General features: G+C 42.7%; 1 protein-coding gene across 1 annotated transcript; it reads left to right on the plus strand.

Annotated features, from left to right (window-relative positions):
* The first annotated feature begins 3,448 nt into the window (after positions 1-3,448).
* On the plus strand, positions 3,449-13,556 carry PDK4 (pyruvate dehydrogenase kinase 4). The gene is made up of 11 exons (XM_067292500.1): positions 3,449-3,651; positions 4,417-4,558; positions 5,589-5,660; positions 6,236-6,420; positions 6,845-6,934; positions 7,487-7,564; positions 8,245-8,321; positions 9,045-9,143; positions 9,422-9,532; positions 10,246-10,359; positions 10,932-13,556. The coding sequence occupies exons 1-11, from the start codon at positions 3,501-3,503 to the stop codon at positions 11,073-11,075; spliced, it is 1,263 nt and encodes a 420-aa protein (XP_067148601.1). The 5' UTR covers positions 3,449-3,500; the 3' UTR covers positions 11,076-13,556.
* Positions 13,557-23,387: the final 9,831 nt, after the last annotated feature.

Below are 23,387 nucleotides of genomic sequence, written 5' to 3' on the forward strand. Positions count from 1 at the left end.
CTAAGCACAGCACGTTATGTCTCTGGCACCCAGGATGACATCAGGAACATCGGGGGGGGGGGGGGGACAGGACGGGACAGCTGATTTTAATGGATAGCATTTAGTCCTATGAATAGGACTGTGGTCTCATTCGTTCTGCTGTTTTGGACCTAGCTGCTGTGCAAAACGGAATGTTAACACAACTCCACTTTCTTAAGGATAGTCAGCAAAACATTACTGCGACTGAAACAACTGAAGAAACAACAACTGAAAGTGTTGTTACTCCCTTTTCAAAACTTGCCTTAGGGCATTGCAGAAGAGAAAATTAAAATATTAAAATAGCAACAATGAGAAAACATTTGATGAATACTACAGTTCAGAATCTGACACTGTTTTTCACTATCAAAGCTGTTTTCTAATACCAATACCTGTAATTGTCACGTGCACTAGGGCTTCAAGAGGAGGGGGAAAATGGTGATTTAGAGAGGAGAGAAAGGGAGAACAAACAGTACTGTAGTTAGGAGAGATTGTGGAATTATTTGAAGTGGTTACAATATTCACAGCCTAGTTTTTTATTCACATGCAGCTTGTCTGACAGGGAATCCAGGTAAGTTGTTAATTTGTGCATAAAAAATTAGCTGCTGGGTCAATATTCAGAACATTCCTAACAGTTATTGTCTAACTATATCATTCATTTTTTCAGATTGCTCAAAACATTCTGTAATGTGTAAACCAACATATGAAGAGTTATAGAGGCAAATTTGCATTATGAAGGAGACATGCTTCCTTCCAGAAGCAGTCATTAGGGTAACAAAACTGTTAGTTGTTGGAATAATACTTGTGGGCTGCTGGTATGTAAAATTCTTATAGAAGTTTGGTTTGTTTTGAAAAGTGTCCAGGTTTTGAATTACTGGAGCCTTATTCTCTTGATACTTGGGAAAGGCAACACTTTCCCTACATTTCCTACAACTACTATTGTACTGTTTGTTAAGAGCTAAACAGAACCTTTAAGACTTTTGTTCATCCCCTCACTGCACATAACTATCAGGAAAATTATGAGAAAACAAATTTCTGTAAAGGTAAAGAATGCAAATAACAAGAATTATTCCTAGTAGACTTTTTCCTGTTCAGAATGGAATATGTAATATGACTACTCACAAAGTTTATACAAGTTCTTTATATTTAGCAGGGTCAGCAAACAAGCAGATTAAAATGGAGGATCTCAGTGGGAATCAAATAGTGAACTAAAATAACTGTCCAGTGCAGATGACTTTGTTTACAGAAAAATGTTAATCTTGAGATTCTTATGTTTCCCATTGATTATTTGCTTCAGGAAGAAAACAAAAAGAAAACAAAAAATAATTTATACATGCTCCATAATTTAAACAAATTTGTTGGATTTTTTTTTTTTACCTCAATGAGTCATCTGCAACTTGCAGGAAAACAAAGTTAAATCAGTCAAAATGAAACCCCAGCATCTATTCCCAAATTGTAATCTTCTGGCAAGAGCAGGAAATACCAAAAAGGTTACATTTGCTATTACTAGATGTCTTTATTTTGCTTCATTTTGCATTTCATATGCCAACACTTCTATCACCGTGATCAAGCCTAATATATCTAATGGAACAATAAAAGAGTAACTCATCCATGGTGAGAGATAAAATAATAAAACAGCAAGTATTGTGGAAGTGGAACAGTAAGCAAGGATAGCAGATATAAAGACTAGGAAGGCAAAAATAAGATAAAGCTTCATAAAAAAAACTAAGAACAAGCTAGTGGTCTTCTCTGTATATTAAACTAAGTATGTGAATTTCTTGTTCGAATGTATCTTCCTCCCCATCAAAAAAGTACGCATATACAGATATTTGTGTGTTTATATATGTATATAAATTGGACTGGGAAGTTATATGTGGGTAATAAGACTAGATTCTTTTGTATTGTTGTTTTATTGTCACATGGTCCTGCTGTTAGTGACTAAGATTTAGGATGTCAGGAACTCCTTTGCTGAAACTAACTCCATTCTTCAACACATTATGCAAACACTGCCTTTAGTGAAGTAGACTTGAGGACTTGGTAAAATGCCAGACAGCACTGGAGAGCAAAGTTCTCTCTCCACAAAAGAGGAAGGGCGTGCAGACTTTTCCCAGCTCATCTCTGACCCTGGAAGATTAGCTAGTAGTGAGAGAGCAGTTCAGTCAATCAATTCTTAGGTCAGCTGTAGAGAGAGTAAATACGGTCACTCAGGCATTTGGAGCCAGTGTGTCACCAAAGCAGCTGTCTTTTAAATATTTGGTCACTGTTAATCCAGGTCACCATGGTGACCTACATGTCAAAAACTCTGAGCGTCTAGGATCCAATCTGTGCCCCTTGCACTCCCATGTACTCTCTGCACAGACTCTGGGCTTTCAGTAATTCCCTCACTAGCATCCCCTGCACTTAATGCAAAGAAGGAGGCTGCAAACCTCTAGGTATTTTCCCTCCTCTGTATCAGGACCCCGCTCAGTGTTAGCGGTACAACTGGAGCTACAGCTGCCAGCACCCAATGGCAGCTGCTATCCTGCCGAACAGCAGCGTCTCCCTCTACCCGTCGCTTCCCCAGGCCTGAGCACCACAGGCAGCACCACCATCTTGACACAGGCAACAGCAACTTCACACAGAAAGCTGTCACCCGGGACGAGCCAGGCTGCTGATGGGTCACACATCTAGCAGCCGGCCAGGAGCTGTGTGCCTCCCTAGTAGGGGTGTTTCGTCCTCCTCACAGGGCTACGCAAGGCTTGAGGGCTGCCATCTGTGTTCACTACGTGCCACCCACCATTCAGAGAGTGTGAAATTAAAGAGTAAGCGTGTTAGAAGCCTTTGCATTCCCCTGGCGGTGAAGCCCTGACGCGGTCTCTGCGACCCCCCGGGCTGCGACATGGCGACGCAGGCCCCAACGCCGAAGCCCCCTGCGCCGCCGCCCAACCGGGCGGCCCGCGGGCCGCCGCCCATTGGCTCGCTCTCGCTCCGAGCAGCCAATGAGGAGCAGCGGGAGCGAAAAGCCCTCGGTTCGTGTCCAGGCTGCCCGGCGACGGGAGCGCTGACTTTGCCCTGCACCTAGCGCGTAAACAAGGTCACTGGGGGGCGGCGCAGCGGGCAGCGCCTCCGCCGCCGCCCTGAGGCCCCCCCGCCGCCGCCGCCGCCTCGGTGCCCCGGTGCAGCTGGCGGCGCGCCCGCGGCGCTGGCGGGGCTCCCTGTCCCCAACGGCCGTCACGCGCCCCCCGCCCGTCAGCGCTACCCGCGAGGAGAAAGCTCCGTTAGGGGGCGTGGCCCGCCGGGAGCCCCGCCCCGTGGAGGCTGTAAATAGAGGCGGCACGTGGCGGCGCCCAGCCACGGAGCGCTGGTGGCGCGCAGGGACAGCTGCAGCCCTGCCGGCACCTACCGCCCGACCACCTATCTGCCTGCCTGCCTGCCTGCCTTCCTACCGGCCGCCCCCTCGCTGCCACAGACCTGCGAGCCAGCGCCCCGCTGCCGCCTCGGGAGCGATGAAGGCCGCCCGGATCGCGCTGCGCAGCGCCGCGCCGCTGGCAGGGGCCAGCAGCGGCAGCAGCCGCGGCAGCCGGCTGCCGCAGGAGGTGGAGACCTTCTCCCGCTTCTCCCCCTCGCCGCTCTCCATCAAGCAGCTGCTGGATTTCGGTGAGAGCCGCGGCGGCGGCCGGAGCCCGTGTCTCCGCGGCGCGTTTCCTCGCTGAGGGGGGGTAGCGGGCGGGGTGGGGGCGATGCGCCCCGGGCCGCAGGGGGACATCTCCTCCCTAGCGGGGAGACCGCCCTCCTGCGCCGCCGGGGGCCCGCAGCGGCCGCCCTTCGCCCCGGCACCCTCCGTGCGCTTAGTCCCCCGGCCCGGTTGCCGGGCGATGCTGATCCTGTGACTGCCCCGGCTAAAGCTGCAGATACGTTAAAGCGCTATTTCGGTGTTGTTAATAGGATGGGGGGGTGGTAATAGTCAAATCGACTAATGGATGTTTTCGTGTTCCGTGCGAAACGTTATCAGGGAGGGGTCATTAGTCTTTACTTGACGGAGCGGACGTACTGTTCCCATACCCAGTTATCGCTTTGGCAGCGGTGAAATCTGTGTTCCCATGGCACTTTCAGACGTCACCCTTAAGTAGCCTATGTTGTTTACAATGGCTGGGGTGGCTGGCTCTCCTAGAGGATTGCGAATAAGTTCTGTGTCTAAATGGGAAATGTACAAGTATGCCCCCAAGGAATGGGCTGTCACATAACAGCATTCAGCACGAGCATATACAGGTATTTAGGAGAACTGCCCAGTAATAGCATGGTGGTGGCAAATGCAAAGGAATATGGTCCTGAAGCCTGTAGTGAACTGCAAGGCAGTAATTCATACTTGTATGTTAAAACTTTTTTTCTTACTTTTTTTTAAATATTGGGTTTATTTTATAGGCTCAACTAATGGATGTGAGAGAACATCTTTTGCATTTCTGCGACAAGAGCTTCCTGTGAGGTTTGCAAATATACTGAAAGAAATTGATCTTCTTCCTGATAAATTACTAAGCACTCCATCAGTACAACTAGTAAAGAGCTGGTAAGTAAGAACCATTAAATTCTACCTGCAAAATGACATAACATTAACAACCCTCTTGTCCTAGCCTTTATATGAATAATAGACAACAACAGCAAAATACACTAGAAATTCAGTCCATTCATCAGAGCTGAACTGCAAGCTGTTATATATTGCTCTTGTCTAGCATACTAAAGTTAAATGGAAAAACAACATGGATATTTTTTTAAATTGCATTTTTTGACCTAATAGTTTGAAATAGCTCATAGAGCAAATCTAATTTCTTACTTTTAAGAAGGGAGAGAGGAAAAGGTGTCTGTTGTTTTCATCTAGTACTTACAGATCTGCAAAGCTGACACAAGAATGGGAGAGCAGGCTACATGCTTGTTTGATTCTCTCACTGATGAAGTTATTAATAAAGTTTCAGTTCTGCAGCAAATTGCCTTGGCATGTGCACTGAGTTTTTGGAATTCAGTTTACATGATCTCTGTGGTTACTGACAGTGTTGAATCTGAGTTAACCTTGCTTTACTGGCACAACTGTAGTGTTTGAGAGGATGGCTGACATAAAGGATGAAAAGTATTTGAGTGAGATCCAGAAGCTGTTCTTAATCTAGCAAGCTATAGTTGTGCCTTTGCAGAATGCGTCTAGGCTGTCAGAGGTTGTCCTGGCTTGATTGGCCAAAGAAGCTCAAGTGCTTAGCTTGTGCCAAGCTGATCAAGATCAGGAAAACTTTTACTTAGGTGGCTTCCTGATCAGTACTTCTGAAACACCTCACTTTTCCCAAGAACTGTACAGGGAGCTTAGGTCCCTAAAGTGAGGTTTTAGATTCCAAACTGGGTGGCAGGCACGAGAAAGAAGTAGTAATTTAAAACTTCCAGTGCTCAGGTGTTCAAGAAGTGAATATCTGTGATTCCATACTTCAGTGGGACTTTGATACTTCAAGCTTTTAGCTGACTTGTTAAGAGTAATGATTAGGACAAGACATTTTCCAGCTCCTAGACTAATAACAATCAAATGAATAGCATGCATTTCTTGTATTCTTTTTCAATAGGTACATCCAAAGCCTAATGGAGCTGGTTGAATTCCATCAGAAAAGCCCAGATGATCAAAAAGTCTTACACGAGTAAGCTTTTCCTTTGTTTTCATTGAGCTTTTCATCTTACTTTTCATTTTTCAAAATGTAGTCAGTTTAGAATGACAGCACTGTCACTAGCTCAATTTGATCATCTGTCATGAAATGTTGCACTTAGAGCAAACTAGTTTAAATCTTTGATCATGCTGTAGTATTATTGCAAATAAGTATGACCTCTTGCGGCTTGCTTTTGGAGGCAGTACCTTAAGCTGTCATGACAGAAATATCAACAAAAATTATATGTGATGTCACATCCCTGCTTTTCTCTAAGGTGTGAACTGGAGGTCTTTTTCCTTCCCCACATTCTCCTCTGCTCAGGCTATGATGAGTGAATAAATGGATAGTGAATTTGGCATGGCTAATAAACACACCTTTTAATATAAAAATATCAAACTCTTCTGCCTTAGGCCAGTGAGGAGTTACAGTTTGGGGGTTTTCTTTGTTTTGGGTTTTTTTTTTTAGTGTTTTAATATTAAGGTTACTCTGCACAATTACCTCTGTTGCTGGAGTATATAATCTTGCCTTGTCTTAGAATAATGTTCTAAAGAGATCTCTTTTGTATCTAGCTTTATAGATACATTAATTAGAGTCCGAAACAGACATCATGATGTGGTTCCTACAATGGCACAAGGAGTAATAGAGTACAAAGATACTTTTAAAGTAGATCCTGTCACCAATCAAAATATCCAGTACTTTTTGGATCGTTTTTACATGAGCCGTATTTCTACCCGGATGCTAATGAACCAACACAGTAAGTAGAAATTCTTATCTGAGGAAAATTTCATCCTAATGAGAAGCATGTTAGTGTAAATTTCTCCTAAAACTGTTGGAGATCTGCTTCAGATGATTTCATATGACAGTGAAAAGTTAGAAACAGAATGTATGAATTTTAAAAATAATGGAATACTGGTTATCTAGACTAAATACTAACTCTGGTAAGTCTTGCATGGAAAACTTAGATCTTTCTTTGCCTCTGAAAAGCCTTTAGATGTTGAACCAGAGAAGCCAGCATAGCTTGCTGGCAGCAGGTAGCGTTTGTAACTTGAAAAAGGCATAAACAATGCTCAGTATCTCTTGTCGTTATGTGCTGTGATCATGCCATGTTAGTTTGAACTTAAAGTTTTTTATAATATAGTATTTGGAATTAAATACAGTATTGTTTTCATCTCAAACAGCCCTTCTTTTTGATGATAATGCCAGCTCAGGGCACCCAAGGCACATTGGAAGTATTGATCCATGCTGTGATGTTGTTGAAGTAGTGAACGGTATGTATATTTTCAGATCATAAAAAAACTGTCTGCATGATCAGTGTTTGTTCTTCCTTGCAAGTAATTAACAGGCAACCAACATGTTTGTATAGGGTGCTGACAGTTTTTTTGTTTTGCTTTGTTTTTTTTAATGAAGTGGCTAAAAACAGTCAGCTGAAATGTGTGCTTCTGTAGAACAGAAAATTTAAAATATAAAGTAGCAGTGAAATGTGTCTGAATAGCAAGTGATAAATAAGGTGGGAGTTAAAGTTGTCAGTGATGACATCAGCAACATCTACTGTTAGATAATTATACCCCAGATGCATCTGTCTTACAGAATTATTAGATTGTACTGAAGATTTGCCCATGCTGCTGTGATTGCCTATTTAGTCTCAGTTCTTAATACGTACAGTGGCTGCAACATTATCGTCCCCTGTGAAACACATGCTTACAGTCTGTAACACCCTAGCAGCTAATGCAGTTAAAAATTGTATTTTGCTAAGTGTTAGAATGAATTGCTATAATGTTTGATATTTCATTTCACATACTTTATTTAAACAAATATTTCAGATGCTTTTGAAAGTTCCAAGATGCTGTGTGACCAATATTACTTAACATCTCCAGAACTGAAGCTTACCCAAGTGAATGGTAAGATAGGGGCTTTTATGTCTGTCTTCCTACTGGTAACCAGATTGCCTTCTCTACTCTGAAGGCTTCCATTTCTGCAGCCATAATGGTATATACATGTACTATAATGGTACATAGAAGTGTATCTCTGTTGTGCTAGTTCTCTTCATTTGCTTTTACATGCACCTCATTTAATCTCCCCTGTTAGAACTCAGATGTCATTGCATCTTAAATACCAGATTTTCTGAGGTAATTTATGTGAATTTGAGGAAGGAGGGCTACTAGTCTATACTTAAGTTGCCAGAGAGGAGCTCTGTATTTGGGGTGGAAGTGGGGCTCCTGACTGAGAAACATTGGTTCTAGTCCAAGCTGCCTCCATGTTCTCTGGTCTTGGGCAGTCTGCTTAACCACTAAAATCCTTCACTTATGAAATGGAATTAATATTTGTCATCTGCATAGAAATGCAAAAAATAAAAGATTTTCAGTTTATTTGAAAATAAACTATGATTAAGCAAATGGTAATTACAATACAAACACTATATGAGTATATAAAATTGTTTGTTCATTTAGAACCCACTAAGACTTGATATATTTTCTTGTTTGTTTAAACATATAACTTGCTTACTATAAAATTCAGAAACAAAACAGTTCCATCTCTCCTTTAAATTTTACCTGGTTTTTGTTTCTTTCCCTTCCTCTAGGAAAATTTCCAGGAAAGCCAATTAACATTGTATATGTTCCATCTCATCTTTTTCACATGCTTTTTGAGCTCTTTAAGGTATGTAAATACAAGCTGTTTCCTCCCTCAGCATTCTGAGCAAGAGCTTAAATATTTAAATTCCCTAGATAGGTCTGAGTGGATTAAAGTTTTTTATAGGATGGTGAGTTTTCTAAGAAGTTGTTACATGGGGAAATAGCTTTGGCAGTTGGGAAAGGAATGATTGCAGCTAGTAGGAAAATATTTGGACTTTCTCATGTGGTTATAACTGGGGCAGGGTAAAGGAGAGAGAGAAAGAGTAGGGCCTTCTAGTTGTTTAACATGGGGTTGTGACCACTGGTATCCCTCTGCTCTTAAAAATTAGTCCTTAGTGCATTTTTGACCTAGTGCCTTGCCTGTGGGTTAAGGTATCTTGAGAGGTAGTGAATGGGGCTGAACTCATGTGCAGCCAACATGGGGTGCGGAATTCTGCGAATTGTTAGCAGCTGCTGAACTTGACTCTTGCCCAGAATTCTGCTGACTTTAATGAAGTTACTTTATTTTATTTACATTGGTGGGCAAGAACAATGTAATCTTTCAAACACAGAAGAGGCTGCACTGTTTAGTCATTTTTAGGTGCACAGCCTCCTGTGCTTGTGTTACCTGAAATTGCTCAGTGTGTTCTTGGAAGCTAGACACTGATAGGAAAGGATGGTAACTGAGCTCAACCTCTGCATAACACAGATTTGATTTTAAGTGCATATATCCAGTACTTTCTGATAATGATAACCTTAATTTCTATAGAATTCAATGAGGGCAACAGTTGAATTTCAAGAAAACAGTCCTTCCCTTTCTCCAGTTGAAGTGACGGTTGTTCTTGGACACGAAGACCTCGCAATTAAGGTAATTTATTGGCCAAAACCAGTATGGGCTTAACGTAATCTTTACGATTTCATATGCTACAACAAATACTGCTAAAGAACTTGATGCCTCCAGCAACAGGTCAAAGATACTATGCATGAGCCTTCTGTTGATAGCCTCCATCTAGAGCAATTATCTAGCTGAAAAAGAATACACTACAAAAAAAGTCTACATTTATGGGAGGGTTTGCTCATATACTAGCATTTTAAATAGTATTTTTAGTATATGGTTGCAATTAACTTTATTCTCTCTTAAATCAGATCTCTGACAGAGGAGGTGGTGTTCCAGTGAGGAAAATTGAGCAGCTGTTTAGCTACATGTATTCTACAGCACCAAGGCCAAGGATGGATGATGCTCGACAAACTCCTCTTGTAAGATAATTTCAATATCTGTATTGCTAACAAGGTATTATAAGTATTGCGTAGAATAATAGATTCATCTTAAATAACGAAACATTATGTCTGCCTTTCTGCTTTGTAGAGTATACAGAAATTATTGAGTCTCAGAGATATGAATTAATACTTTCTGGAATAGCTTTTAAGTATCTAGTTTAGCTAACAAAACCATCTCCTTTAAAGGTATAAACAAAGAAGAACATTAGTACCTGAATCTACCTCTTCTCCCCCCTCTTTTACTCCAATGACGGTAATCTAATTGGTCCTCACTCCCACTCAGTGCTCAAACATGTTATAAATATTTTTATTGAGGCAAACACGACTGAGATAGACTTAGAATACTGTTTTTTTATCACTAGTAGCAATCAACTTCTACTAAATAAACCTCAGTAGAAAAAACAGGAAGGGGAAATAAAGAAATTTAATGCATTAAAGTAAGACATATATATAGCTTTTCCTCCTCCATGGAGATTTGATTTAAAAGCTCTTTCAGAATCTAAGATGATCTGTTCAATATTCTGTATGAAACTGGTCAGAATTTTATTTTCTTTAAAAGGAAGAGAAAATGCAGAGACTTTCTGACAGTTTAAAATCTCTGAACACTTTCCAATTGTCTAATTTTATATCATAAGAGCTAGTGGGGGAAGAAAAAAGAAAATCTTAATTTTCTGTTGTACTTTATTTTTTAGGCTGGCTTTGGCTATGGCTTGCCGATTTCTCGTCTGTATGCTAAATACTTTCAAGGAGACCTAAATCTCTACTCCATATGTGGTTATGGAACAGATGCTGTTATCTACTTGAAGGTATGTGTTTTGATAACCAGCAATAATGCAATGAGATAACTACTTTGGTATCATTTTAAGGAAAACAAATTCTCTGCTCATGAGTTGAAAAGCTCTCATTTTGACTATGAAATGTCAGAAAGGATTGACTGGTACTTAGAAGTAAAAAGTCACTCACTGTTCCACTATATACATGTTGCATTTCTGTCTAACTGTTCCCCAGCACAATATGAAATAATTTTTTTAATTGCAAAATATAAAGGAGGAGGGGAACACATTTTAAAGTTTTTCTGTACTTCTGTAAATGGAGTTCTGTTCCACTATTTCCAGGATTATCTTGAAAACAAATTACAGAATACTTTTAAGGCCTATAAAGTACATAAATATGATCCGATATTGCATTTGTCCTGGCAAGTTATCCATGACAAACCTAGATACTAAAACACATCTTAATTATTGCATCTATTCTAGAAATATTTGCATAATTTTTCTCTATTTTTTGAGGCTTAATACTTGAAACATACTGCATGAATTTTTGCAAAATGGCATTATTGAGAGGCAGAAGCAATAACTTTTCTCCTTCTTGATTTTAGGCACTGTCAACGGACTCAGTAGAAAAACTTCCAGTTTTTAACAAATCTGCCTATAAGCATTATCAAGCTACCTCAGAGGCAGATGACTGGTGTGTGCCAAGTAAAGACCCAAAGAATTTATCAAGGCAGAGTGCAGCTCTCTGAAGGGAAGTTGGTATCCAAGGCATGCAAGGGGATCAAGCTGTCTTCTCAACAAGGACTAGTGTTTGGAAGTATTCGTTTACTTTCAAACAGGCAAATTTTTCAGTTTTGTGACTGACAGAAGAGAAGGAAGATCAGGTGTTTATAACCTAGGCTGTATGCATTGAATATGAAATCTTGCTGTGGACTTCAGGATAAGGAAAATATAAGTGCATGGAGGGATGTGTGCATCTTTCCCTATGTCTTTAAAAAAAAGCAGTGTAAAGAGGAAATTCAGTCTATTTTTTATCTTATGATCAAAGACTTGATGCGGTAGAAGTGTGCATTTTTTGAGTCCTGTCTAATGCTTGAATTCTGAATACTGATAAATGTCAGTTACAGTGGTATATATTTTTCTCCTAGACTAGCTATGAGCACCTCGTCTTATTATAGAACTCCTCAGATAGATAGGTGCACCTGTACTTTAAAACTGTATTTATAACATTGGGAAAAGATCCTCTTAACATGGCGGGCTGGTAGCAAGATATGAAGAGCATACAAATGGATCCTGACTGAAGGGAGGGAGACCTTGCCAGGAAGGGAGACAGTGTCTTCCCTATAAAAGGAAATCCCACTTAAAAAACAAAACAAAACAAACAACCCCCCCTGTATTTCAGTAGTAGTTCTTATGCGATGCCTTGCTCTGAGTTATATTGCTTGAATTTTCTTTTTAAGCTGTTCATGGAAAAAGTAGCAAGGTAAGGCTCCTGTGCATAAGATCCTAAGAAGGAAATCAGGATACTTTAGGGAAGAAGTGAAATGGTACTTGGTTGTAACAGCAAGTGGAACTGAAAGGTTTTGATATGTTTTGTGTAAAAATGGCATGGGAAACAGTGTTTAAAAAATGATTTTGTGATTCTTTTTTGTTGTGCTGTTAGAGGATTAGTGGATCAGTAAACTAAAAATCCAAAAATTGGGACATGTGGTTCAGGTTTTGCTTCTATGTAAAATCCAAGAACCTATCCACAGCTTTGTCAAATTTGTATTGGACCATATTTTAGCTCAAAGGTGTACATGGGGGTTCCAAAACTTGAAAGCTGTAATGAGCACTAAACCTCTGTTTAAAGGGTTTTCAGGAAGAGTGGTGGTGAAATAGCATTTTCTTGTAAGAACTATTCCTTGCAATGGAAAGGGTTTAGGAAATGAGAAGATTTAAGATACGAACAGTAATGAAAACTCTAAAATAACTTTTATGAACAGCAAAATAAGGGGGAATGGCCACAGGAACTGTTGCCAGTAGGAAAGAGAGCTGTTGGGAAAATACTCCATTCTCCATGAGCTTCTTCCTTTCCCATCATCTTTGTGCATTTTTCCCCTCATAAGTGAGGTAAACTTAACAGAGTAGAAGTTAAGTACTATTTGGAATTGCCAAGCTGGCCAGTCAAAGTTCATCAGAGCTGTATATTATTACTTGAAAACTTTTTGACTTATTAGCATCATTATCTTAAGCATGCATGATCCTTGGCAAAAGACTGCAAATACAGTATTTAAAGCATCCTGCCCAGTTGTATGATAGCTTTCTAAAGCGGAGCTGTGTTGGGTAGAAAGCCACTCCATACTCTACTGTGAATATCGAATGTATTTCTTAATAGCAATAAGAGAAAGCTAGAATTACCTTTGTGTTCTAGCAGTCTTGTTGAGGTAGATTTTTTTTCAGTCAAAACCCCCCCCTAAAATAGCATTCTGATATGCTTCACTTGTTTTAGAAACTAAGTTTAGACACATTTTTGATAATTACTGAGCATAATGGCTTAAGTACTGCATGGAGGCCCATTTATCCCAGTGAATAACTTGCAGTCACCAAAAGTCACCAGATTATTTATCTTTGAGCTCAGCTTAGTGAATGAAATGGATAATAAAAATGAAATATCTCTGTCTAGAAAATACAGGTGTGAAAAAATTGCCTTCACTGCCATAATATACTTGAATACTTTGTTGATTTTGTATTGAATACGAGGTCACAAAAACATACCTAGGTAGTCATTGTTGTTAAGTAAACACAAATTATACCTCTTTCTTTGTGCCCAATTATGCTTGAACATGAGTTGTGATCTCATGACATACTGTATATCTGTAATATAGTTGCAGCTGCTCCAGGTGGGAGCTGTAACTTGTATTTCAAAGCAGTTGAAGCACACAGGTGCTGTAAACAAGTGTCTGTAATAGTGCTTGCAGATAGAAGCTTTCTGGATAAGTGTAATTTTTTGAAGTTGTGTGTTCAGAACACTTTCACAATGCAGACATTGGGACGTGCATAGCACTTAAGAAACCCATGTGGAATGTCTTTTAATGTTAAAAAGTTACTTAAGGGCTATCTACCTAGATAACACAGTGCCTTTTTCAGCAGTTACTATTTTTTTTTATTATTCCTGAAAATAAAGCTCCAGTTTTAAGCTTTTTACTTGTATGTAGGTGTTTAAATAATTTTGTAATAAAAATCTTGTAAATGGCTGACTAGTGTCTTTGCTTCTGTCTTCTAAGAAGTATACTGCAAGCATGGACTCTTCCACTGACTTTTTTTTTTTTTTAGACTTCAAATGGAGTTCAGCAGAGCAACTTTCATATTGTGCCAAATAGATGTTGCAGAGGAGAGAAACATGGAAGCATTGGTCAGCATGTGCTAATGTTAGATCTGCTGAGAGTTTACTTGGTAGCTAAAGTCTGTGTATTGCCTCACACCATCAATTTAGTCTTCCTTCAAGGAAGAGAAATTGAGAATCCTTCATCAGTGCAGACTCTACCCTCTTTAGTATCTATTTACTGTTCTTCTGTAAACTCAGAAAATGAAAATTGACCATCAATTTTAGTTTTATACAAAAATATATTTTTCTGGCATTTATTTACATAAGCCATTACTTTTAATGCAAACATTATGTATTCTATTGAGATATTTCTGTAGGTCTCACATTTGAATTTTAAATTCTGTGGTTTGGTTTGTATAACCTGATTTTAAATCCTGAAATCACAAATGATTTTTCAACCTCCCAGGCTGCACTTTTCTCTAGCCTTGGTCCTTTATTTTCAAGACTTTCTAGCTGTTGTGAGAACTAGTACTCAGAACCTAGATGTTGGCCGAGATGAGTACAGTAAAAAGCAAAGGGTGTTTTGAATGATCTTAATATAGTTTTCAGAAGAAACATGTTTTTATTATTGTATACTATTTAAAAGAAGCAATTCTGGTCTTTACTAGACATTGGTGAGGTGTTTTGGGGGGGGGAGGGGAGTGGAGGGCAGGGGTGGGAAAGGAGTGTTATTTTAGTAGATCATTTTTGATACTGGCTATCTTCCTGATAATGTCCACTGATTTCAGTCACTTCCAAGTATCAAAAATAACCTGGAACTGGGAGCAAAGAAGAATTCAGTAAATATTATTAAAGGGGAGTTTTTCCAAAGTACAAACAGAGCTGGGCAACTTGTTTTTCTTGGCTTTGAGCCAAGAGAATTGTGCCATGTCTTATCTCTTCTGATTAAAAGCTTCAATGACCAAGTTACTTGACTTCAACCTTTAAGTTTTCAAAATACTGAAGGGAATTCATTGCCCTTCTGTATAGCGTACAAAGACCCTAGGAAGTGGCAGAAGTTTCGAGAGCTGTCAGATGCAGTCATAACTGATGGGGTTTCTAGTCGCTAAGAAATCTGACTCTACGAAAACTGACCATAAGTCTCATTCTTCTCGCCAGAAAGATTTGCCTTCGGTTTTACTGTTGAGGAACAAACACAGCTTAGTAGTTTGTTTAAACCATTCTTTTCAATGCAGTCATTATATTGATATATTTCCATTTGTTTTGCGTTTGACTTTAAATTCTGAGGCTTGGCTTATATGATCTGATTGTTTGATAATATCTGTTTAAATATTAATTCCACGAGCCTTCTCTAGCCTCCTAAATTGCATCTTGTCCCTGCAGAGTCCTACTTGCAGAATAGGGATAAACTGATTTTCTAAATTCCTAAGGGGGAACATAAACATATATATCTTGTATAATATAAATCAGTAGGCAGTCCCCAAAAGATCCATCTTCCCTGGCTGCTGCTGTATAACTGTTGTGGTTAGGATGAAACAATTCCACTGCCAGTGCAAGATTCTTGACACTTGCACTGAGTTTAACCAGCCAGACTTCAAGTCTGGATGCAGCCCTTAACAAATAACTTTTTCCACATGCTAAATAAAAATATCCTTTTCAGCTCTGAAACAATACCACAGCTGCTTTCAATACCTGCTCTGTATTAGGACTATAGGTATTGGACAGAATAGACTGTGCCATAACAAAATATTCCTCTACAAGTGGCAGTTTAACAGACTTTTATTTTCCCAGGAATATCTTGCGTTTCTCTCAATTTATGAAGACAAAGTAACTGTAAAAAAAAAAAAAATATATATATATATATATATATAAAAGTACTTTGTGTGGAGGATCAAAGGCAAAAGATAGCCAAACTGAGGGTGTGTGGCACTAAATCTACAAATTACAGCATTGTTTACTGAGTTTCCCTTTCTTAGCACTGTTTTTTCACCCATAACACCAGTGAAGCAGATATTGCAAGCTGAAAGCTTTAAGTGCTTTGCAATCACACAACTGTATCACTCTGGCACATACCAATACGGGTGTCTTGGGAGAAACAACCCATTACTTCAGTACACCAGGGACTTTAGTAAGCTGCTAGAGCAAAAAAAATACCCCAGTGTTTTCTTCTCCCCAACTTTTCTGTCTTCTTGTCCCTGGAGACAGATTTACTGTTATTTCCCCTCTGTTTTTTCCAAGCAGAAATACACATTCATGCATTGCATACTTCAGCCATGGCAAGGCCAGGAGGTGCACATGGGACCTGGACGTGTTGCACTGGTGGCACATTTGCTGCAGCCCATTTCCGCAGTGGGCCAGCAGAGCCCCAACAGATTGGGGATGTACCAGGCTCGCTGCATGGGCCCTGCAGAGAGACCACGACCACCAAGGGAAGTACAGCCTCCCTCGCAGCACACTGTGCTTGCAGGCCTTCACTACCTGCCAAGCTCCTACGGGTACAGACGGCTCCAGAAACTGTTCTTTTTTTTTTCCCTGCACAAAACCCAATGAGGAAAAAGGGCCGTGCAGCCAACTGCTGATTCAGCAAAACACCGGAGGTACCGCCATTGACCAACTGAACAAGCAGTTGTTCATTATCATCACCTTCCTATCGCTTAACCAAGCTTTCAAACCTGCCAGACTTTGCCCTCAGTGTGTGATAATGCCCTTCCTGTAGCATTATTACAAAAGCTCTTTGAATAGCCTTTGTTACCTTTGATAAGAAATACTACTGGAGTCGAAAAACAACTTTTTTCTCCCTTACAGTAGGGATGATGACTTAAGAGTATCGGGTTATAACCCCCAAGAACTCTCTGCCCTCAATTTCTTGAGCAATTTTGGCCAATAGAAGTGAGAAATTAGCAGTTTATGATTTTCCAGGCTCAGCTAATTGGGGGTGGGGAGGGGAAGCAGGGGAGGAATGGTGAACAGGAAGGGGCATTTTTCTGTGTTAACACCTTTGGGTTTGCTTTCCCCAAAAGCTTACAACACAATTTTAAATGACCTGTATTCAGATCCCGGATTACAGGACCTCAGATGGCTTTGTATACCTGCTGTGGCATGCATATTCAGGATGGAAAGACCTCTTTGGTATCTGGCCAGATGCTGCTCCTCTGTTCAGTCAATCAAGAGAAAGCAGGACACCCTTTGTAGGCAGTCTCAGTTGGCTCTACTTCTCTCACTCACCTTATAGGAAGGCCATGTAGACACTCTGAATTGTTCCATGCCATCCTAAATATTGAATGGGAGCAAAAGGTCAGAACACAGTCCTATGTCTTTTGACATTAATGCAATTTTTTTTGTGTAGGTGTTCTACAGAAGAAAAATATGCATAGGATATCAGGAGCTTCTCCTCACCAACTCTCCTCTAAATTGCTTCTACAACTAAGTCACGTCCAGCTAAAACCCAGACAGACCTGCAGTGCTGGGAAATGCAGCAAGATGAGTGACCACCTTTCAGGGCTGCGGAGCAGCCTCTTGGGAGTTGAAAGAGAGATCATAATTTAGGGCAGCCACTTTTTAAATTATGTTGTGATGTATCCAGGTAAGCCTGCTCTCTGGAAGGCTCAAATAAGAATGGCCAGTAAAAAAAAGATAGTTGTTTCTGTCTTGTAAATTGGACTTTCTGTACTGTGTCCCCTGAGAAAGCAGAGCCTCAAAACTGAGAAGCCTGGCAGGGGATTCAGCTCGCAAAGTATGACACCTAACATGACACTACCTAAGTATCTGTATGTCTGTGCCTACATATGAGTTGGGTCTTTAGGCTCCCACTATAGTGACGAGAGTATCCTGAAGTAGACACCTACCTTTGATTAGCTGAAGTTCTCCTGTCTTTGGTGACCAGAGTTCAACTGAGCTGTAGTGGGACCTTAGACACCTAGCTCACATGTAGGCACCTACATTTAGATGCCTTCAGCTGCCTCCCAGCTGATTCAGTTAACTAAACACAGCACCCGATGCCATGTGAGAAGCTCTGGAGTATCCTGCTCATCTCCCATCTGTCGGCCCAGAAGAACAGAAGACTTTGGTAGGTCCTTGGTTACGCCTGCCAGTCCCATGCAAGTATCATGTATGGCAGCTCTAGGCTTCCTCAAGTATCAGCGAACATGGACGTTTAGGCAAATGACTCAAGCCCCCTTACTAATCCCAGGGGGTTGTGGGAGGCTGGAAACACATAGAGTTCAACCAGCATCACTGTCATTGCTGGCACAGTGGATAGGTAATGGAAAATTATCTTCTGGATAATGCAGCCCTATGCAGCTCCTCGCCACTGCTCTGCCTTTCCCAGCACGGTGGGTCTGTCTGTGTTTCTGACCAGCCATGGTGCCCCATGACTGCAGGAGGTGGCATGAGGCCCCTTCCCTGGAGATCTGCACCCCACACGCAGCAACGCAAGCACCCGAGGCCAGAGACCTCTCTCTGAGCTAATATGCCCTGCCACAGCCCAAGCTTACACAGTGTGGGACACCCAAATGCCAATTATTTGCCAACTGGATGATATTTTAAGAGAAAATTAGGGTTGACTGTAACTGATACTGAATATTGTTAAATAGCATTAGGCATATTGAGAAATTGGGTGCACTGAACAACTTTTTGTGAGCATTTTTGCTTGTGGCTTTCCCTTTTCTAGCAACATTACAGTCCACAGCACTGCTGGTTGATTTTTAACAAATTAACTGGGAATCAGGGTGGAATACCTGGCAGGGATACTTGTCCTTTCCTCCAATCAGTGTGGCATGCACAATTAGTGATATGCTTTGCAATGGGTATTGGCAACATGCAGTCACTCCCATGCTGACGAAGGCTATCACTGGAGGAATTCAACCTTCGTGCAGAGGTGGACCAGATGGTTTCTCCGACTGTGCATATTAACAGGTACATGTTGCTGCATCACAGATGTGAGGAATCTGTTTGCACAAGCATAAAACTCAATTTGTGTTGACACAAAAGAACCTGCTTCTGTTTAGCCAGAACCTGATATAAAATCCTCTGAAGTTGCTGGACAGCTTTCCACTGTTTCTAATCAAGTTTGCCTCAGGCCTTACATAACTACAAAATGAAAAAAGCTTCATTTTGAAAATCCGACCTGGGAGACTCTTGGGGTTTTCATTGTTCATATTATTTGAGGAGATGCCCAGAAGCCATCTACTGGTCTAATTCACTTCATGAGCTTTGCCTCTGTGCCCTTGTCCTCCTGGTCCTCTGCTCTTCCTATTCCTGCTGCTGGTGCCAGTCAGTACACACCTTCATAGCTATCTGATGGGAACTGTGCTTCAGAGGCATATCACACTTCCAAAAGCTTTTGATGATTTTTCAAGGCCATTTGAGCCTTGTGGCACATTTGATCAGTTCACTTAAGCAAAAAAATCTTTGCACTTTCTGCATATTCCCAGGCTTCTGTCTCTTGAATGACAACATCCATGTCAAAATAGCTGGAGAAATGGCAAAACTATTCACTGGAGCACCATAAATTGATTCAGCCAGACCTTGGAAATTATATTATAGAGATTAGTATTCAGGGCTGACTCAAAGAGACGTTTTTATCCTTCTCCAAAGAGTTGTCCTTGCCTTCTCCTTTGCTCTGCAGCAGAATGACATTCTCCACCTGAGAGTGTTTCTGTTAAGGGAGAGGATGTGTCTCAACTTTAAATCTGTACCATTGCAGTCAAACAGAGCAGAAAAGAACTGAAGATCCTCCCATTTCTTCACAGGAATGAGCACATACATTGCTAGAGGAAATGGGAGTTTTCAGGGACAAGTTCTATCCTAAACAGCATGTACTTTCAGAGGGGGGTAGCTTCATTTCAGAAGATCAGAAAGGAGATTCGAGCAAAGCTGTTGGCCATGAAAGGCTAAAATAAAAGCTGCTAAAACAAAGGCTGCTTTTCTTTAAAATATGTTAGCACTGGAAGGTTTCTTTGCCTTTTTCTTTTTAAGGTAAACATTTCTAGCAGAATAGAAGTATATTAGTACATCGATGGACATTGTGCTAAGCTTTCACTTATAAAAGTTTTTTATAAGATAATTGTTTTCAGAAGCAGTTATTCAACTGTTTTCAATTTTTATAGAATATGGATCAACTTCAAAGGTAATAGATGAGTAGGTTGCCTATAGGCATGCATGAGAACTTCAGCTGATGTAATTACACTTCCTGTAGCAAACACTGTTCTTGTCTGTAACATGCTTTTAACATGTGCTAACCCTTTATTTTCTCTTTTTCAAGCTATACAGGAAGTGTAATATAATGTGTGATCAACATACTAATGAATATAAATGAAAATATTAGAGTAATAATAATTCTTCTTTATACCTCACACCATGTGCACTGAAATCTAGGAAAAGCTTCCCATTGAAACCAGTGAATTCTGGACAGAGCCAAAATGGTTTCATCTGCCAGTCAGCAGAGGAGAAATACACACTTCTGAAGGTCTCAGGAAGACAACAGCCATACTAATTTTCAACCCCTTAAGAGCGTAAGATCAGGATAAGGACTGTATTACCTGCCCCATGGCATACAAGATAGTACGTATTGCGATGGGGGAATTTACAATAAAGAGACATAGCTGGGGAGGATGAAGAGTATGTGACATGCATTTAGGTAGTCTAGAATCCAAATATATTGAACAGAAAGATGTGTATATGCACACATGGACAATTTAAATGTACCGAACTACTTGACAGCGCTCATCTCAGCTCAGTCGCCCCTCCCCAGTGTGGCACGACCAGTGTGTCAGAAAAGCCTGACCCCAAGCACCCAAACCGAGGGGGGTGAGCTCGCAGCCTTCCTGAGGGAGCTGGGTGAGCCCAAAGCCCAGGCCGCGCTGGGACGTGTGGGTGCAGGACTGGCGGGTGCGGAGGCGTCAGCGTGTCCCTGTCCGCCTGTCCTTGTGCTGAGCGCCCAGCCAGGAGAGGGGCTTCGCTGCTCGTGGGGCAGACGGACAGACCCTTCGACAGTGCACAGCGGTGCCCAGCCACAGCTTGTGCTCGTCTCGTGCAGTCAAGGCTTTCTAAAATAGAGGATTAAGAGTGTCCAGACGCCTGGCAATGTGAGGGACTATTTCAGCCAGGCTGGAAGATCAGTCCAGCTGTTTGGGGCTGGGAGGCTGGGAAAGCTAAGCTTGCCCCCGTCGGCAGCGCAGCCCCCCATGCCCGGGAGCGAATATGCTGGTTCAAGCAGAAGGCAGATCTGCAGCCTGTGCTAGGCAAAAGGACACAAAGCAGGGCTGTAAATAAGGAGCGAATGATTATAACCAGAAAAATGACCTTCAGGAAATGCTTGGCTGCTGTTGCGTTGCTGGCTGCTGACTCTTCTGTTCTGCTCACAGCTTTCCATCTTTCCCCCCCCCCCCCTTTCCCTGAGGACAAACACTGAATGAATCCTGAGCGCAGCCGCCGGCAGCAGCAGGGCCTTTCCTGGCGCTGGTCTCGCCTGCCCCCGAGCGAGCGCGAGACAGCGAAACAAAGGGACAGCGTGTTGCCGGTTGCCTGCGCCACGAACGCAAAAACATGGTTATGACGAGCCAGCGAGAGGCCGCCGAGGCCGGTCCCGCCGGGCCCCCCCCGGCAAAGCTGCTCCAAGGAGCGGTGACAAGGTGCGAGCCCACGGTCGCCTCCGCGGCAGGCTTCACATCCCAGCCGCGGCGGGGCTCACTACATATCGGTGGAGCTGCCAGCACAGCCGAGAGTTGGGTTACAGCACACCCCGGCTCCGCCGGAGGCTCGCAGATGCCCGGCATCTGCCTCGGATGGGTCTGTTTGCCCGTGTGTTTGTCTGCTTGCTGTTAAGATCCCAGCTGAGTGCTTTCAGCTGCTCCTGAGAATGAGCAAAGGAGCAGGTGTCCCAGTTTTTGCCCACGTCTAAAATGTCTCGCAGTTGCCGCAGAGAGAAGCTGGAGTCGGTAGAAGGTCTGAAGCCAAACACCAGTGGTCGGCAAGCGCTCCTTGTGCCAGGGATAGGGCTTTGGGGGTTCTCAGGGGGCAAATTACACAAAAACATTAGCTGTGACCAAATGGAGAGTCTTTGGAAACTCTCTTTTTGTTCAAAACAATATTGTCAGCTTCAACTGGTGTCAAAACTCATGGTTTGCACCTCTCAAAGTGCCAAGATTGTTGTTAAATAAACAATATTTAACCTTTCTGTTCGACATGGGATTTGTTTTTTCCTCCTTTGTTTTTGGACTTCAGCCCCAGGTGTGCACAACCACTCTCCCAAATTTACTGGAAGATTCAGCTTCCACCGTGTGTGAATCCATAATGTCACCTCCAGTTTCTAAGGCTGATTCTCCCATTGCTCCCTTGGTTCTCCCCCCTCCCTGGCCCCGGCCGCCAGAGCTCCTGCGTCTCCCCAGGGCCTGCCCCGCGCCCTGCCGGATCTGCCCCTCTGCCCCCATTCCCCGCTCAGCCACACTGCCGCCAGCTACACGCGCTGCGAGCGGGGACTGGCTCCAGTTGCCCGCCGGGCTCCGCCGGCCAGCGGGGCAGATGGCACCAGGACATCCATGCAAAAGGAGACAGAGCTAGAGGGGGGACGGCGACGCGGGTGCAGAGGCTGAGCAACTGGAGGGAAATCAGCTGGGGCTGGGAAGAGTGGGTGAACATGGGGGTAAAACTAAGCAGAGGAGATGGAGGGGCCAGGCTGGGAAGGGAGGCAAGGAAGAGAGGGGCAATCACCAAAACAACCTCAGGGAAAACCCAGCGCTGCTCCCACATTGCTGAGTTTGCTCTGGCTAGTGACAGATCCAGCTGAAGGAGGATGACCTGCAGCCCCACCAGCCCGCAGACCTGAGGGCTCAGCCCTGCCGCTCACCCTCAGGAGCATCAGCGTGATGCCACATGAAGCCATTTCTCTTAACAATTCTTTTGAGCCCACCTTCTAAAAAAAGCTGGCATTCTGCATTCCTGCATATTAGAACATAAAGTTGCAATTAAAAAAAAAACAAAATCCCACACCAGAATTAAGATTATCTATGCACATTTAGTTCATCTGCGTGTGTGCTATTCAGATTTTCACGATGGGATCACTTGCTCTCTTTTCCCACAACCAGTGTGTTGAATGAACAAGATGCCAAGGTCGGGTAGGAAAAGACTTCTCTGAGGGATCCCTGCTTTGTTTATGGCAGGGACTGAGAGATGTGTGGGAACTAAGCAGGAGATAAGAGAAGCTGAGCCCATGAAGAAGGCAATTTAATCCTGTCCTGGGTAAATGCTGAGTCCTGCAAGGATCCTGTGTGCTGCTAAATCAGTCTCTTGCACGGGACACTGCAGAGGGACCAGTTGTTGCGTGCCCCTTCGGTGGCACCATGAGGAGGGGCGGACTGGGCATGACAACAAGCTCTTCACCAAAACCTGCAGGATGAGCAGCAGGATCCCTGAGGAATGTGAAACCCAGCTGGGCTTCAGCAGTGAAATAAGTTGAGTGAGAAGCTACTAAGGCAGCCAGCAGGAACATAGGTCCCTGGGTTGTACTCACTCCCACACCATGGAAGGATCCAGAATTTGAATTTGGGGAAAGCTGGCAGGCCAGGGAGTCTCTGCCATGTTTCTGCTTGTAGGGTGGGAGCCTTCCACTATGCTGGCAGATGAAATGTGTGAGCACAGTTTGCTTCAGTTGGTGCTAAGTTAGGCCATGCACAGCTGCCTGCCCCCCAAAATCCGTTCGGTGCTTGCTCTCCATCCCCCTGCCACAGGAGCACCATGCCTGGAATAGGTAAAAGCT

This window comes from Apteryx mantelli, chromosome 2 (assembly GCF_036417845.1).
Source record: "Apteryx mantelli isolate bAptMan1 chromosome 2, bAptMan1.hap1, whole genome shotgun sequence".
Lineage (NCBI taxonomy): Eukaryota > Metazoa > Chordata > Aves > Apterygiformes > Apterygidae > Apteryx > Apteryx mantelli.